Source organism: Aethalodelphis obliquidens, unplaced genomic scaffold, assembly GCF_003676395.1.
Source record: "Aethalodelphis obliquidens isolate GAN/ISIS:26980383/991018 unplaced genomic scaffold, ASM367639v1 scaffold12, whole genome shotgun sequence".
Classification (NCBI taxonomy): Eukaryota; Metazoa; Chordata; class Mammalia; order Artiodactyla; family Delphinidae; genus Aethalodelphis; species Aethalodelphis obliquidens.
This window is the reverse complement of record NW_020837956.1, coordinates 22,677,673-22,694,121: the sequence shown is the minus strand read 5'-3', so window position 1 is coordinate 22,694,121 and position 16,449 is coordinate 22,677,673. Positions and strand designations below refer to the sequence as shown.

The following is a 16,449-nucleotide window of genomic DNA, read 5'->3' as shown; positions in this document are numbered from 1 at the left end:
AATCTGTGTCTAAATAAAACAGAACACAAGCTGCTTATTCAACAATCTATTTTTATCTACACTTTCAGCCAGAATATTCTCAGAAGATTTCCCTATTGTATACATTCTAGATTCAATCCTTTGGTTCTGCCCAGGGGCGTTATCCAGCATCTTGGGAACTCAGCTCCTGACCTGCTCAAAGGCAAGTTCCTGTTCCCTCACTGCAGCCACTCACTCTTACGGTCATATCCTTTCACCAATAACTGCACCATCTCCAAAATCTCTGTTTCAAGCATTCTGATTTGATATTTTGATCCCTATTTCCCATCCTTCCATCTCACCCAGGCTAGTGCTGGCGGTCCCATATTTCTTCTATCTTACTGAGGCCTCTGATTGTTTTAACACCTTCTGTTTTACTAACCATCTTCCCCCATATCCTTACTTCCTCTTCATTCATCTCCGATTCCGCGTTCATTATCATAATCGCTCCCTTGCTATTACCCTTCTCACTTGCCCCTCCCCCTCCATTGTTTTTGCTCCACAGCTTCCTGACCTGATACTATCTTCCCAATCCAGGCCTGAGCAGGGCTGGAGATGAAACCACAACTGTGGCCCCTGGCTTCCCTTGACATTTTCACCATAAATCTCAAATGGGACTCAACATCGCAGCAACCTTCCCTCGTATGTTTCCTTTCCCACATTCTAACACATTGATTTCCCACTTCTTTTTTTCCACTAGAGTCCTCTCAGCTTGTCTTCATCACATACTTCATGAGAAAACAAGAGCAGTCAGGCAGGAACTCCTCCATCAGCATACCATCAACCACACCTACCACTTTCCCAGCTGTGTCCACGCTCACGATGGATGAAGCTTGTCCTCTGTGTGGGCCTGAATCCCACTGGCTCTTGTCCTTCTGAAGGGCCTCACTCTTAAAAGTATTCCCTCTGCATCCTTGGCTTTTTTCTTACCACTAGATAGTTTCTCCCACTTTTATCAGCCTACAGATATTCTCTAGCATAGCATCTCCCACTAAAAAACCCTTCCTTGACCCTGTTTCTCCATCTGCCACCACATTTCTCTGCCCCACCATAGAGCAACACTTTTTCAAAGTTCTCTCCATCGCCTTTCCTCACTCACTTGCTCCAACAAGGTGTTTATCTCCACCATTAAAACTGCCCCCCTTCTGCCGAATTTGATGTTCATTTCTATGGCCTTGTCTTAGTTTCTGTTTTGTTTTGCATCATTGGACCCTTTAGACAACTCTGTCCTTCTTGAAATACTTTTCTTCTCCAGATTCTTTAACCAGCTGTTCCTTCTCAGTCTTCTTCCTGGCTCCTCCTCCTCTGTTCTCCTTATAAATATAAAAGTAGCATGGAGAAAATTAGCAAGGCAAAAGTCACTACAAGTAAAGTTAGAAGGCAAATGACAAACTTGACAAAGAGTATTTACAGTTCAGGTCATAGACATAGTGATAACATCAGTCATATTCAAAAAGCTCCTAGAAATTATTAAGAAAAAGACCAACAACCCAACAGAAAAATGGAGAAAGAATATAAACAGACAGATCTCAGGAAAGCGAATCAGATGCCCTTTAACATACAAGGAGACACACTCATTAATAATAAAGAGAAATAAAGATTGAAACGACAATGAAATACCATTTTCAACCATCATACTAATAAAAATCCAAAAGTTTGACAACATGCTCTATGGAAAAGCAGATCTCATATATTTCTGTAACATTAGTGTGAAAAGATCTTTGAGATAGAAATAAATGAAGACAAAGAAAAATACAAAACAGCATGTATTTTACTCTCCCAGAATATATATGATTTGTTTGTATTTGCATAAGGAAACACACACACACACACACACACACACACACACACACACACACACAAAACAATGAAAAGCAGTTACTTGTTGGAGGGGGAATTGAAGTGGATGGGGAATAAGGTGAGAGTGAGTCTTTTAAGGCTACTCCTTTTTAGGTTGTTTGGCTTTTGAACTATATGAATGTATTATTTAATTTTTAAAAAGAGAAACAAAGAACAGTGGTCCAAAGAGTGTCTCAGTGAAATTTTTCTATGCATTGGCTTAAGGAACACAAACAAATGTGTTTCATCTTCAGAGGGAGTTAGGGCATTATTATAAGCATGCTGTGTGGATCCTGAGTTGTACTTAAGTCCTGTACCATTCAGAGATGGTCATAACGGCCTGAAATGACATTTATGATGACAGGCAAGAGCATCATCAGGCGTATGTTAATCTATTTGAATACTCTGCACTGGCTCCATGACTTGGCTACGTACAGACTCAAATTTTTACCAGAGCACCATCTAAACACTTATCTGCTTCAGTTACCACCTTCACCAGAAGCACTGGCATTCATTGGATGATTTAGTTGCTAGAAAGAAAGTGTTCAAACGAAATACCCAAACAATAACTAACATCAATAGTCATTAGGGAAATGCAAATCAATACCACTGCACACCTACTTAGGCTTGCCATAATTAGAAAAAAAGACAAAACAGAAAATAACAAACGTTAATGAGGAAGTAGGGAACACTTGTACATTGCTGGTGGGAATGTAAAATGGTGCAGTCACTGTGAAAAACAGTGTGGTGGTTCCTCAAAAAGTTAAACAGAATTACAATATAACCCAACAATTCCACTCCCTGGTATGTACCCAAAAGAATTAGAAACATGTGTTTAAATAAAAACTTATGGGGCTTCCCTGGTGGCGCAGTGGTTGAGAGTCTGCCTGCCGATGCAGGGGACATGGGTTCGTGCCCCGGTCCGGGAAGATCCCACATGCCACGGAGCGGCTGGGCCCGTGAGCCATGGCCGCTGAGCCTGCGCGTCCGGAGCCTGTGCTCCGCGACGGGAGAGGCCACAACAGTGAGAGGCCCGCGTACCGCAAAAAATAAAAAACTTATGAATGAACATCCATAGCAGCCCTATTCAAAATAGCCCCAAAGTGGAAACGACCCATATGTCCATCAAATGACGAATGGATAAACACAATGTGGTATATCTACACAATAGAATGTTATTTGTCAATAAAAAAGAATGAAGTATTGGTACATGCTACAACACAAACGAACCTTGAAAACATGATACAAAGTGAAAGAAGGCAGACACAGAGGCCACATATTGTATGATACCATTTATATGCTCCCAGCATTAATCACTGTGCAGTCCTACAGAAAGTACAGACCACTTCATCACCCCAGAAGTTATGTTGACTATATATCTAGCCAGGGTGAACTGTGCAGACCTACTTCAGGAAAGAGATTCTGTTGTGAAATTTTTACCTGTTTACCTGTTCAATATCTTCTTTCTTCTTGTTCTTTTTGTGTAAACATAAAAATGTCTTTCACTGTTACTGATAAGAACTTTCTTGTAGACATTAGGCATCCAAAAATTTCATCTTATCCCTTATAGAGTGCAACTATCAATCTCCTAGACTTGCTAATGAGTTATCTTGTAAAATACCAGTCAGTGTTGGATCTGTACCTCAGCTACTTAAGTTTCTGGATTTTGCTGTTTGCCAGAAAGTTTTTTAGTTTTATTTTGCTGGCTTCTTCTTCCTTTTGCCAAAGAATTATTGATATAATCACTAATATAGCATATTTGTTGTAGAATGGTGTGTTAAGAAGTTTTTTGTCTATTCTAGTATAAAGAGATGCATGGGAAGAAGCACTGCATTTTCCTTTTTGCTGGATGAAATCATGTCTTCCTGCATTGTCTGCAGTTGCTGCAGCCATCTTGAAACCCCAAGTGGAAGCATCTCCAGCATGCTGAGGATGGCAAGGCAGAAAGATGGACTTGTTGGTCTATTGGGATCTGCAATGACCTTATCAAGCCCCCAGACACCTTGCTATGGACCACCTAGCCCCCAGACATCTTGCTTTGTGAGAAAAATGACTGTCCTTATGGCTGGTCTGTATTTTGGTTGGTTTGTTTTTTGTTTTATCTTTTTGGCCACACCACACTGGCTGTGGGATTTTAGTTCCCTGACCAGGGATCGAACCCGCACCCGCTGCAGTGGAAGCGTGGAGTCTTAACCACTGGACCCCCAGGGAAGTCCTGGTCTGTAGTTTTATTTTCTTGTGATGTATTTGTTTGAAGGGGACTCACAAACAAACTCTAGACAGGGAAACACTTTCATATTTATTTCTGTTGCCCCAAGTCGCAGAAGTATGAAATTAAAGGTGGTAAGAAGAATGTGATCAAGGATTCTTATTTGAACGTTGGATACGGCACCAAAGGTCAGTTTTGACACCTTAAAAGACCCTGTGCTTTTAACCACTGCTCAGTTTGGGAAGCTGAACCAAGCAAAGATAGTCATGAAACGGAGCAGCATTAGATACGACAAAAGGCAAATTATTATTTATGATAAAGAGAGAAACTTTTTTTAAAAAAGTATCCAAAAGTTTTGAAATGCACCCTTATGGCTACTGAGTCCTATAGGTCCAACTGCAAAAATATTTTCTGTGTCTGTATCCTGTCATGACTTCCTATTTTAGAGAAAGACTTATTGGCAGATAATTTTTTTTTACATCAAAAGGGTCATTGAAGAGTCTCTAAAGTGCCAGAAAAAATCATATGGTGCAATGGTTGTTCGGCAGCCCTTGTATAGGAGGTTACAACACGTTTCCCAAACATTCTGTTGATGGGAGTCCTCCTGACAACACAGAATGACAGTGAGTTTATTTTGTGCGAAATGTGTGAACACAGTGGTTATGGATGACCTGAGAGGCAGAGCACGGGGTGAAGATTAAAGTGAAATGCTGTCACTAAACATTTATAGCAGCAGAATTTGTCATCCTTCACAATAAACACTATGACAGGGCAAGAGAAGCCACACGATCAATTGATTTGTGATACGGAAATCCCTCATAAGAGAGAGCTGGAGAAGGGTATCTCTGATTTTGTCTATAAACTGACACAAGTCTGAGGCTCACCCCAGGCTGTTCATGTGCAAGACACACCCAAAGAAGCACACAAAGTTTTAGGTATGAAACTACAACATAAATATATCGATAAATCAACACCCAAGTCCCAGACCAACTCCAGAGTGAGACATGAAAGGGCAGATCCAAACAGTACAGCGAAGTCTTTGAAAACTGAACTGATGCGGGAACTACCTCCCAAAGAAGGTGAACCAGAACTTGCAGTCTGAAACTTGCTGGATTGGTTGCTTGTTAAAACGACAACAAAGTAATCAGCGTTATTCAGAGGATTTCCCAGGACCCAGAACGTCACTTCTAGGTATTTACCCAAGTGAAATGAAAACTTATGTTGACAGAAAAACTGAGAAACCACTACACAAATGTTTATAGCAGAACCTGGAACCAATCCAACACATTGTGGCCCATTTATAAAATGGATTGCTAGTTAGCAATTAAAAGGAAAGAAGTATTGATAGTACAACACAGATGACTTTTAAATATATTACGTTAAATGAAAGAAGCGAGGTTCCAAAGACTACATAATTCCATTTAAGAAAACCCTGGAAAAGGCAAAAATAGAGAGATGAGGAACAGACCAGTGGTTGCGCCTTTGATTCCTTACACTTTCCTGTGTTCTGCTGAGCCAACTGGCTTTCTCTTTATTGGTGCCCTCCACTGGCCCCCTCTATCTGCTGCACCCCTTTCACCAGCTCCCATCTGTTTAAGTCTCTCCATTCTTCTAAATCAGTTATCAATCTTCCATCTGCTTTCATTTTCCAATATCGTGTTGACGTCTCTTAACTCCTGTCATCATTTCTCCTTTCTCTTTAACCCTATGGGTTTATGGTCTTTTTACTTCTTTACTGTTATTATAGTGGGGATTTAGGAAGGAAAGGATAAAACAAATTCAATCTTTCATGTTTACCCAAGCTCTCCTTTAATCAAGTCGGCAACATATAGTCTAGGAAAATGATATTATTTTTTCACCAAAAAATATATATACATATGAAGTTTATTTCTGGCCAACCTCAGAAAACTTAGGTGTTTATCAGACATGATCCCAGTAAGTATCTTCAGGCAAGCCATTGGATTTTTGTCTCCCAGAAGGGACACTTTAAAAAGGTTGTCACACTGTTTCCAGTCTGACAGCCGGAATTTCTGAGCTGCCTGGGCTGTAGGCCAGAGTTCACAGGGGTCTGACAAACCAATGGTTTTACACAGGGGAGCCGGGCAGCTGCTAACAGTGTTAAGCTGGTGACTTGCAGAGGAGTTGGGGGCCCATGTTTGTCTTTGAGCAGCCTCCCAGTAGTCACTATAATCAGGACCCAGAAATGCCTTTTCATTACTGACATCATAATCATCCCCTTACATAAAAGCATAAAAATCGTGTTGAATGGGCACTGACTCCCATGGGAAACATTCCTGTTCACTCTCATCATTTCTATGGCACCTTGATCTTCAATCCCAAGTGGTCTTTGAAAAGGCAGTGATACTCAAGTCTTCCACACAGAAAACTCCAGGGTCTCAGGAAGCATCTGGGCTGGTGTTTCCTTTTCTTTAGATGCACAGCAAAGCTGGTGGTGGCTTTTCAAACTTTGGCGCACACAAATGTAAATTACATGTGGTAACATGCCCTACACACATATTATTTTTAACAAATCTGTCACTCTTCATCTGACCATGCCAGCTGACCCTGAAATTTTGGATTTTGTTCTGTAATATTATAAAACTATGATCTTGGATCTCCCCCGGCCCAACCCACTCCCCCAACCCTCCAACACACACACACACACACGCACACGCACACGCACACGCACATACACGAAAACCCTGGGCTGCATAAACCAGGACTTTCTTTTTATTGATGGTACATGACAAGGTAGATCTCCCTGAGCCCCTCCCCTCCTTCAGGGAGTCTGGGATGGAAACTGTGGCATGAACAGGAGATTCACATTGTGTTGGGGGATAGGACTGGGGCAAGGACTCCCCAGCTGCTGAGACCCTCTCTCTCCCTCTTGTTCTCTCTCCACTGGTGGTCCAGGGGACTTTCACTCCTTGGATGCCATGTGGACCATAAGGTCGATCACCCTGTTGCTATAGGCAAATTCATTGTCATACCAGGAAATGAACTTGACAAAGCAGTCATTGAGGGCAATGCCAGCCCCAGCATTGAAAGTGGCTGTTGGGAATTCCCTGGCGGTCTAGTGGTTAGGACTCCTCGCTTCCACTACAGGCGGCCCAGGTTCAATCCCTGATTGGGGAACTAAGACCCCACAAACCACAGGGCGTGGCCAAAAAAGAAAAAAAGAAAAAAAAAAGTGGGTGTAACTGTTAAAGTCCAGGAGAAAACCTGGTCTTCAGCACAACCAATGGGTCACAATGACCCAATACTCCCTTTGTGTGTGCAGATCTGGATTGTGTAAACTGTTTCAAAAACTTATATAGGGGCTTCCCTGGTGGCGCAGTGATTGAGAGTCCGCCTGCCGATGCAGGGGACACGGGTTCGTGCCCCGGTCCGGGAGGATCCCACATGCCGCGGAGCGGCTGGGCCCGTGAGCCATGGCCGCTGAGCCTGCGCGTCCAGAGCCTGTGCTCCGCAACGGGAGAGGCCACAACAGTGAGAGGCCCGCGTACTGCAAAAAACCAAAAAACAAAAAACTTATATAATTGTGCTTAGACCTCTAACGGGTGGAGCAGCCCTTAGAGCTTTCTGAAAGACCATCTCCCAGGTTATAATCCTCACACTGGCTTGAATAAAATTCTTCCATTTCTTTCTTAGATCAACTATTGATTACTTTTTTTGGTTGACATTAGCATGGCATAGTGGGCAGGATATCAGTGATACCCACCAGTGGACACCTAGAATCTACACCGAACTGGCACTCAGTACCAGCACAGGCCCATTGAGCCCCACTAGCCTCTCAGTACTCCTCAGGTGTTCTGGTGAATTCTCCTCATATCTGGATCTCATTGTTTTTAAGTGATCATCCTAAAAATGTTATTCAAGCTGTTTTTACTTAAGACTTGGAGTCTTAAGGGGTACCAGTACATGTCTTAAGTAGGGACCTAGGGGAATCTGGGCCATAGGCTTAGGAAAAATACAGGTGGCTGGGTTTTTGTTAAATTTGGCTTAAGTTGAAAAAAAAAGGTCAGTGTATGATCTGAACAAATCATTTGCTAGTGAAATGAGAGACAATTATTCATCTCCTAAGAACAAGGGACATTTGCTTCTCTGGCCACAAGGGGTCCTCAGGTGACTGAGAACCCAGCAGAAGTATCTGAGGATCAATCCTCGTGACTGCGGTGGCCCTTCAGAGGAGCCCCACTACAACCGTTAAGTAAATACTGGTACATCAGTCCTTTGATATCCTTGAGGTGACCACCCAATTCTTTGAGGAATTAAAACCAGCTGTTTTAATTCCTCAGTCAGCTGACAGCCCTGACTATAAGACCTCTCCCTATTCCCCAAGGAGGAGTGCACAGTTCTTGAGGCGCTAGCCTGCTATGTTAAGCCACCCTTTCTTTCTCTTCCAAAACCATGTCTCCGTATCTCATTTCAGCATCAGTGTACAGGGAGCCAATATTTTGGCATCAGTATTGTCAAAATTAGTTTGTAAAAGATCTGTATATAATCGACCTAAAGGAAATTAGGTGCTTATATAAATACTCTGAAACATAAATGAAACTAACCCAAATGAATTTCAGGATCACATGATTTAGGATTAATTTTTAATGAATGAAAGCAAGTTTAAGTTTGTTGGTTTAATTAATACAGACATGTCTTTAGAGTCATCAACATTAAGTATAATACTTTTATTGTACCTAAGTTTACTAGAAGTCAAATAAGATCTTATTATTCCTGTTACAAAATTTGTCTGCAAGAAAAATAACTTGATATGATGAAATTTTTAAGTTAAATGTAAGTGAGATAAGAGGTTTTTAGGTGAACTCCTTAGGAATAATTATGTTTTATTGTGTTTCTACTCAAAAATAGTTTCCACTGAACTGGGTAAGAAATTAGAGAATTTTAATGGAAAACCTGATGGCTTCATAAAACTGTCAACAGAAGATTAAGATCAAGAATTAGTCACATAGGACTGAGTGAACTGATGGATATGGTTGTAATTTGGCAAGGGGAGGGGTGCCTGAAATATCGCTGGTTTTTAATCTGTGTTTTCCAGATATAAAGAAACCCTTCCCCTCAAGCTAAGTATGACTTACAGAAATTTAATGAATTATAACTTTGTAAGTAGAATTGAAACATTTATCTTTTCTCTACCTGCTCCTTCCAGAAACTAGAAATTCTTAGGTTCCCAAAAGCCTTATCAGGTGAATATGAAGACCACCTCCTGCTGGTTGCAGGAATTTCAAGATATTTCGGGACCTTGAGAAGAGAGGAATCCACCCACATCCATAGATATCTCTGGCAGAATCTGATGGCAAGCCCTTGATGTGGCTTTCCTAGCCTTGAGAGGCCTTTTGTTGTTGGTGGTGGTGGGTTTTTTTGCGGTACACGGGCCTCTCACTGTTGTGGCCTTTCCTGTTGCGGAGCACAGGCTCCGGACGCGCAGGCTCAGCGGCCATGGCTCACGGGCCTGTCCGCTCCACGGCATGTGGGATCTTCCCAGACCGGGGCACGAACCCGTGTCCTCTGCATCGGCAGGCGGACTCTCAACCACTGCGCTACCGGGGAGGCCCCATGCTGTTCCCTTTTAAGTATATCTTTTATAATAGCGAAAGCTGGATTTCTTTCCTTATTGCCAAATGTATAAATCTATGACTTTGTTTTCCTTCCATATATTCATAAATATTGAGATGAGTGATACTCTTGGACTTATTTTTACCACGGTATTTAGCATTTTTATTTAGAAAAATCCCCTCCCCCCCTCCACCTATGCTTGGAATAATCAGGGTTTTTTTGTTCCATTTGATTTTTTGCTTTAATCGTATGGGAGTGATATATCATATTTCTTTTATTCTATTAGTTATCTTTAAATGTATAACTCATACTTTAATTTTTCTATTATCCAGTGTTGGTCTACATCCTGTTCTCTAAAAAACAGAAAAGAGAATCTTAGTTCAATTAGCTCAGAGAATCTTAGCTCTTGGATTTTAGTTCCAGATTATATTAATTGTTTGAAAAATAATCCCTGCTTATTTAGATGTAACAATAAATGTTATTGGTTAATTTGGTCATCATTCTCTCTAACAGTTGACGTCTGTTGAATTTATGTTCCCGTGTATATCTGAAAATGTCTTTATTTCATGCTCCATTTGTATTATGTTTTGATTAAGTGTAAAATTCTGGGTTGGTAAACATGTTTCTCGGACAATAAATCCAAAGAGTTTATTGCTCGGGAGCTAGAACCTCTGCCAATGGCTTAGTGAACACACAGGAATGGTTGGAAGGATTATTCTCTAACTGGCAAAAATAGTTAAATGGACCAAAGACCCCACCCACCCACCACCACCAGCCCTGCCATGAAGTCATCTGTTTTCTGCTTTGTCAGATGACGGGGAGCCAAGGCTGGCTGTTGGGACTGGAGGGTGATAGCCCTTTTGCTTCTCACAGGAAGGGGAACAGCCAGAAATGGCTTCTCAGAGGACATGACCGCTTTAGGAAAATAGAAAATGCATGGAGGCCTTGGAATTCTGGGACCATTGGTGGTGGGAAGTGGGAAAGAAACCCATTCCCTGTCTGAAAGCTGGGAAGGAAGCCTAGCACTACAGTGTTTTTAGCGGATTGCAACACATCAGTAGATCATACATGAAGTTGTGTATTTCCTACTAACAAGAACATTATCCTACATAACCACAACAGAAGCATCAAAGTCAGGAAGTTAATGTTACTTCCATCTAATACTCAGATCCTATTTAATTTTCAGCTATGGTCCCAATAATTACAAGCCAGTTATTTTATAGAATGTCTCTCAATTTTATTTTGTCTGATGTTTTCTTATGATTAGATTCAGGTTATACATTTCTGACAAGAGAATCACAGAAGTAATTACATGTTCTTCCCTTTGCATCTTATCAGGTGATGCATGACTGATTTATCCCATTACAGATGATGTTTATTTTGATCACTTAAGATGGTGTCTGCCAGGCTTCTCCACTACAGTTGTTTTTCCCTTGTAATTAAGTATTTTGTGCAGAGAGAAGTATTTGAAACTATATAAATATACCATACCTTATCTAATTTCCAACTTACTACTTTTATCAGTATGAATTCATGATTTCCTTTTTTCATTCAATAGCTTATAATCCATTACTATTATTTTAATGCTCAGAATGTTCCAGATTTGCCTAGTGAGAGTCCCTTCAAGCTAACTTCTGTGTCCTTTGATATGATCTTATCTTTCCTTGATAAGTTCTTTGCTTTCTGGTACAAGATGTTCCAGGCCAATCTTGTACTTTGGTCCCAGCCCTAGAATCAACTATTTCTCCAAGAAGCCTTGGGTTTTTGTTGTTGTTTTAGTGGAAAGTGGTATTTAGAATCCAAGATCTAGGCACAAAACACTTATTGCTATCACACTTCTGCTCCCAAACCCTCAGTGGACAGAGCTACTTCCCTCCCTGTTTATTTCTATATTTACGTAGATCTGTTGAAAACCATGAACACATGCGAATATCCCTTTCTCCGATCCACCACCACAGAGTTCATTCTTGCTTTCTCCCTTTCCATGCATGTAACACCCTTCTCCACTAGTGAGAAACGTGGCTCAGGTTATTCCTAATATACTTATTTGATTAATCTCTCAGCATGCAGTCAAAGCCCCAACACTCTCGCATATATGCCCTCCTCATCCTACTCTGAGGCTCTGAGACTGTAATGGGCTGGCCCCTGTGTGGACGTCTTCATCTCCCCACCACTGGCTGCCTCTATGGCAAGTGACCCCCTCACCCTACTTGGACTGCCACCTGATGACAGATCTTCCTCCTGTATAGATGCCCTCCTCACTGCACTCGCACTCTAACAGCCCAGGGTGAGCTGCTTGCATGTGTTGCTCGCACCTGTAGATGCCTTCTTCATTCTTTTTTTTTTGGCCGCACAGCATGTAGGATCTTAGTTCCCCGACTAGGGATCGAACCCGCATCTCCTGCCTTGGAAGCACGGAATCTAAACCTCTGGACTGCCAGGGAAGTCCCGCCGCCTTCACACACACACACACTGGCTCGGACAAGCCATGCTGAGCCACCTACCTTGTGGATGCACTCCTCATGCTGACACCCCACGTCAAGCTGCCCCCCCTCTTAGGCTCCCACCTCACTCACTCCAGCTGACAACCCGCACGTCTTTTCTCCTGTGAGGGCTCCTTTCTCTTTCTCCAACCCCACACCAGGCTCCCGACCCCCATGGACACTCTCCTCATCCAGCTTGGGCTCTGGCATTCAAGCTGGGCCACTCCTGTGCATGGCCTCCCTCCTTTCACTTGTGCTCTGACACCTAGCCCCCAGCATGAGTGCCTACCTTGCTCTGCTCCACATAATGGCTTAAGGACTGAATTATTCAAGGAGGGAAGGAAAAAGGAGAGCTCCAGAAATATTAGCTATACCCACAGACACTTTTTCATGAAATGTTTTAGTAACACAACGCAATATATCAGTATACTGGGTCATGCTGTGAAATACATTCTTACTGTGGGTCTCAAGAAAGGTTTGAAGGCCACTGACTTAGAAAGATTCTAGAACGATGGTACAGTAGCACCCCATTTAGTACATCGTTGTTCTCTGGACTGCTATCTCAGGAGAGACCCTGTCACCTGTGTGAGCACCCTATCAAAAAGGACACTGCTTCCAGGCAAGAGATGTGACTTTGGTGGGCTAATGGGAGTCACAGACCCGGGTTCTAGCTCTGCTTCAACCCTTCACTAGGCAAGCAATCCAGTTACCTTATACATTAAATATGCAGATGATATGGTACGTACTTCTCTCCCGAAGTATAAAATTAGGTAGCACATGAAAAGTGCTTTGAAAACTACAATAATTATCACAATAACTGGCATTTAAGGAATGCATCAGTCCTTTACACACAATATAATTTTGAATCTTTAACTGTGACATTCACACCTAATAGATGAAGTAACTGAAGTCAGTATTTGAACCCAGGTCTGTCCATTGGACTCCACCCTCAATCATTAAATGGTACTTTTAAAACTCTGCATGAAGATAAAAGTTACTGCGTTAGAGACAAAGGAACATCTATGTTCTGTTACAGAGTTTGAATTATATGGAGAATGAATGTTTTTTACCATTCCCCTTAAATATAATTCTTGTAAGTTCTGAGTCCTGTAGGGTCTCCCCTTTTTCTATGTAAATATAGCCAAAATGCAAGAATTTGAGACAAAAAGGGGCAACTCAAAGGCCAACGGTGGCACCTGGTGCAGAGTCCCTGGGTGGCACAGTCATTTCCTTAGCTCTAAGATGGCAGCCAAGGTAAGGCCCTTGAATGAAGTGGGTGATGGATAAATATGTTGAAGAATGAATAAATGAGAGCCCAGCTAGGTCTACAACTCTAGCAGCTGGCTGGGGTGGGGATGTGGGCTGAGCAGTGGCCCTCAGCCCCAAGGTGGGGGGCTGTCAAGAGGAGGGCAGACCTCAGGGCAGAGTCAACCTGGCATTTTCTGGGACTGGCCATGGATGTGTGTGGGACTAAGTCTCTGCTGAGGGGCCTGGAGAGCTTTCCCAGAGCTGCTTCTGGGCAGTTGGATGGGGCCAAGCAGAGCTAGAGACCAGGTGTGGGTGGACATGAGCAAAGTGTTCTTCACAAGACCATTAAAATCCACCTCGAATGTTCTATTTTTAAAAGCCAAACAGCAGCATTCTTCCTCCTGCCCCAAAGGGAACATTCCCAGAGCAGCAGTGACTGTACTGGTCGAGGACATGGTGGGTGGGACAGGGAACAGACTGAGCCACAGGGGAAGAGAAGCAGCAGAGGGAAAGTGTGCATCTTCCACCCCATAAGCACAATGCTACCCCCTGTAGACACATCAGCCACAGAGACCAGAAACCTCACCAAGCCATCACTGGTCCCCTGTGCCTCTCTCCTCAGCAGAGGAAGACCTGTGCATGGGAAGAGGGGCTCTTTATCTTTGCCAGGGATAGCACTAAGGTGGACAAGAGCAGGTGCAGACAGTACAGAAGCCCAAATTCTAGCCCAATAGCAGTTTTTACTCCCTAGGAACAAAGAAATGTGGGGAAGAAACTCCAAAAGGAAACAGCATGAATGACCAAATGCCACTAGGGTGGCGTGGCTCAGGAGTCAGGCGGATGGCACGCTCCACAGTGGACCTGGTCATGCCCTAGTTTCTTAAATTAACACTTTCCCCGTCTCCAAGTACCCATTACAGAGGTGGAGGGTGGGGCAGCGAGGAAAAGGGAAAGCTTCCCTACTCTACACAAGGGAGATGAATATACCTGTATGCTCCGAGACACCTCTCAGGGACACCAAAACCTCCCTCTCAAGAATGGAGGTAGACAGATAATGAGAGGGGCCTGGGTATCACAGACAACCTGAAAGTAGTGCCACAGGGGCCCTCTGTGGCTGACAGAACGTGTGCTCCAAGGGGACTGCGAGGGAAGCAACAGCTGGCCGACGCAGCTGAGTTTTACGGGGAGATGGTCAATCTTGACAAAGTGGATCCAGCACTGCTATTTCTATTCACTTCAAAGGAGCCTGATGATGCGGAATTAGAAGCCATTATCCTTTTGTCAGAGGATTCACCTCTATCCCTTTCTCTGGCAAAATCCTACCCTCTGCAAGCCTGGTTCTCTAGAGAACAGACTGGCAAGGAACAAGGAAAAACCCTGTCCTACTCTCACACCTCCCGTGACATGACAGCTTCTACTGCAGCACAAACTCCCAAGAACAAGGCCCTGTGGTGCGGGCGAGGTCATCCAGTCCTTGACCACCCCTGAGGATCACCAAGGAACTCATTCCTGTGTCACAGGGTGGTCTCTGGGGCTGGGTCCCGAGTCCAGATCACAGTGAGGTCTCCTGAACGATGAAGGCGGGGCTGATCCCCTGGTGGGCTGGGCCTTCCTCAGGCACATCCACGGCCTCCTTGTCTCTGCTGCCCCTCAGCATCCCGTTGCTCACCTTCTCCGGAAACACAGCCGTGTCCACAGAGAGATCCTGGGGAACACAGAGCAAAGGGAGTGGGTGGGGTGAACGTGAGGCAAAGGGAGGTGAAGGAACCTCCCCTTTCTCTTGCAGGAAAGGTGACCCTGCTTTGATCCTGGCTAGAAAGAAGGCCAACGAGGAGCAGGCCCGGGGATGAGCACGGGGCTGGGAGGACGGAGACGAAAGGCCAGCAGCTGCGGCCTCTCGGGGCCGAGACCCTTCTGCCCACCAAGCCCCCGCTCCCCTGTGGGAAGGAGCCAGGCAGCTGCTGCGGGACAGTCCAGCTCAGGCCGATCAGCAGAGAAAGGGGGGCTGGGAGGAGAAAGAAAAGGGAGGCACAGGAACCCAGGAGGCCCGGCAGTAGCCTGAGAGGGAAGGGAGGGGCGACCTGACAACAGACATACTACCTGGCTGTGGGTTCTGCAGTGAAGTCGCTTCTGACAGGACATGGGCAGGAGGGCAACGAGTTTCGGCAACACTGGGTAAATGGTCCGAGGGTTCAGGGTCCGGCCCCGCATTCCGCCTGAAGACAAAGCGCTCCTGAGGCTCCTACTGTGTAACCAGGTCACTCCCGCAGCCCCCTGCTCACCCCCTTCTCTCAGGACTCTAAACCCCCAGTCCCCGCCCACCTCCTTGAGCTCCACCAAGAAGCGTGACTGGTCCAGGCACCCAGGAGCCCAGGATTCCCTGAGCTCCAGACTCCAGACCCCTGAGTGCCCTCCCTCAGCTGGTCCTTGTTTCCCTGTGCCCCCATGCCACAGCCACTCACCACTGAGCAGACTGACAGCCAGGCCCACCACAATGACCGTGGTGGAGTTGTGAGCGCTGTACCATAAATACGACAGGGAATAGAGCCGCTGTAGCCCTGTGGGTCTGGGGAGAGCAGAGGGTGAGGACAATTAGCAATTCAGTGACAGGCATTCCACAGGCACCTGGCTCCACCCTCCTACACGGTCCTAGAATCCTGGGACCCAACACCCGACAGCTGGCCCAAGTCCTTTGGTGGCCATCCCTTAGCAAGGCCCCTGGAAAACCCCTCAGAAATGAGCTGTTCTCCGCAAGGAGAAAGAGAGTGAGCTCTGACTCACTTGGAGATAGTAGTCGAGGGCATCAGTGTGGCCATGGTGACAGCAGTCAGATTGCTGGGCAGGGAAAAGCTGGACCCATTAGAGGGAGTGGGCGCTCTGCCAGAGCCCAGGCTGCTCACTGTGCTCCCAATGCCGATCCAGAAGGCCATGATCAGTCCAGCCAACAGGCCCACGATGGCACCCTGCCCAGAGAAACGGCACACTCTCTTGTCTCAATGCCAGCCCCACCAAACCTTCGCGTAAGTTCCCAGCAGTCACGGCGACAGCCCTGCCAAGTCGTTCCCCAGGTCCACCCCCGCA

At 44.7% G+C, this 16,449-nt stretch overlaps 1 protein-coding gene across 4 annotated transcripts in view; it reads right to left on the bottom strand.

The window, feature by feature from the left end:
- The window catches only part of SLC5A6 (solute carrier family 5 member 6), a 32,323-nt gene that overhangs the window by 6,448 nt on the left and 9,426 nt on the right, over window positions 1–16,449 (bottom strand). For 2 of the 4 annotated variants that reach the window (XM_027113586.1, XM_027113585.1), the window contains exons 14-17: window positions 16,150–16,331; window positions 15,831–15,934; window positions 15,466–15,584; window positions 10,853–15,073 (exon numbers count right to left, since the gene is read on the bottom strand). In XM_027113586.1, the coding sequence (XP_026969387.1) occupies window positions 14,921–15,073; window positions 15,466–15,584; window positions 15,831–15,934; window positions 16,150–16,331 (558 nt within the window). In that variant the 3' untranslated portion in view covers window positions 10,853–14,920. Of the gene's footprint in view, window positions 1–10,852; window positions 15,074–15,465; window positions 15,585–15,830; window positions 15,935–16,149; window positions 16,332–16,449 lie in introns of those variants that run through there. The other 2 variants (XM_027113587.1, XM_027113588.1) reach the window with 2 other exon arrangements.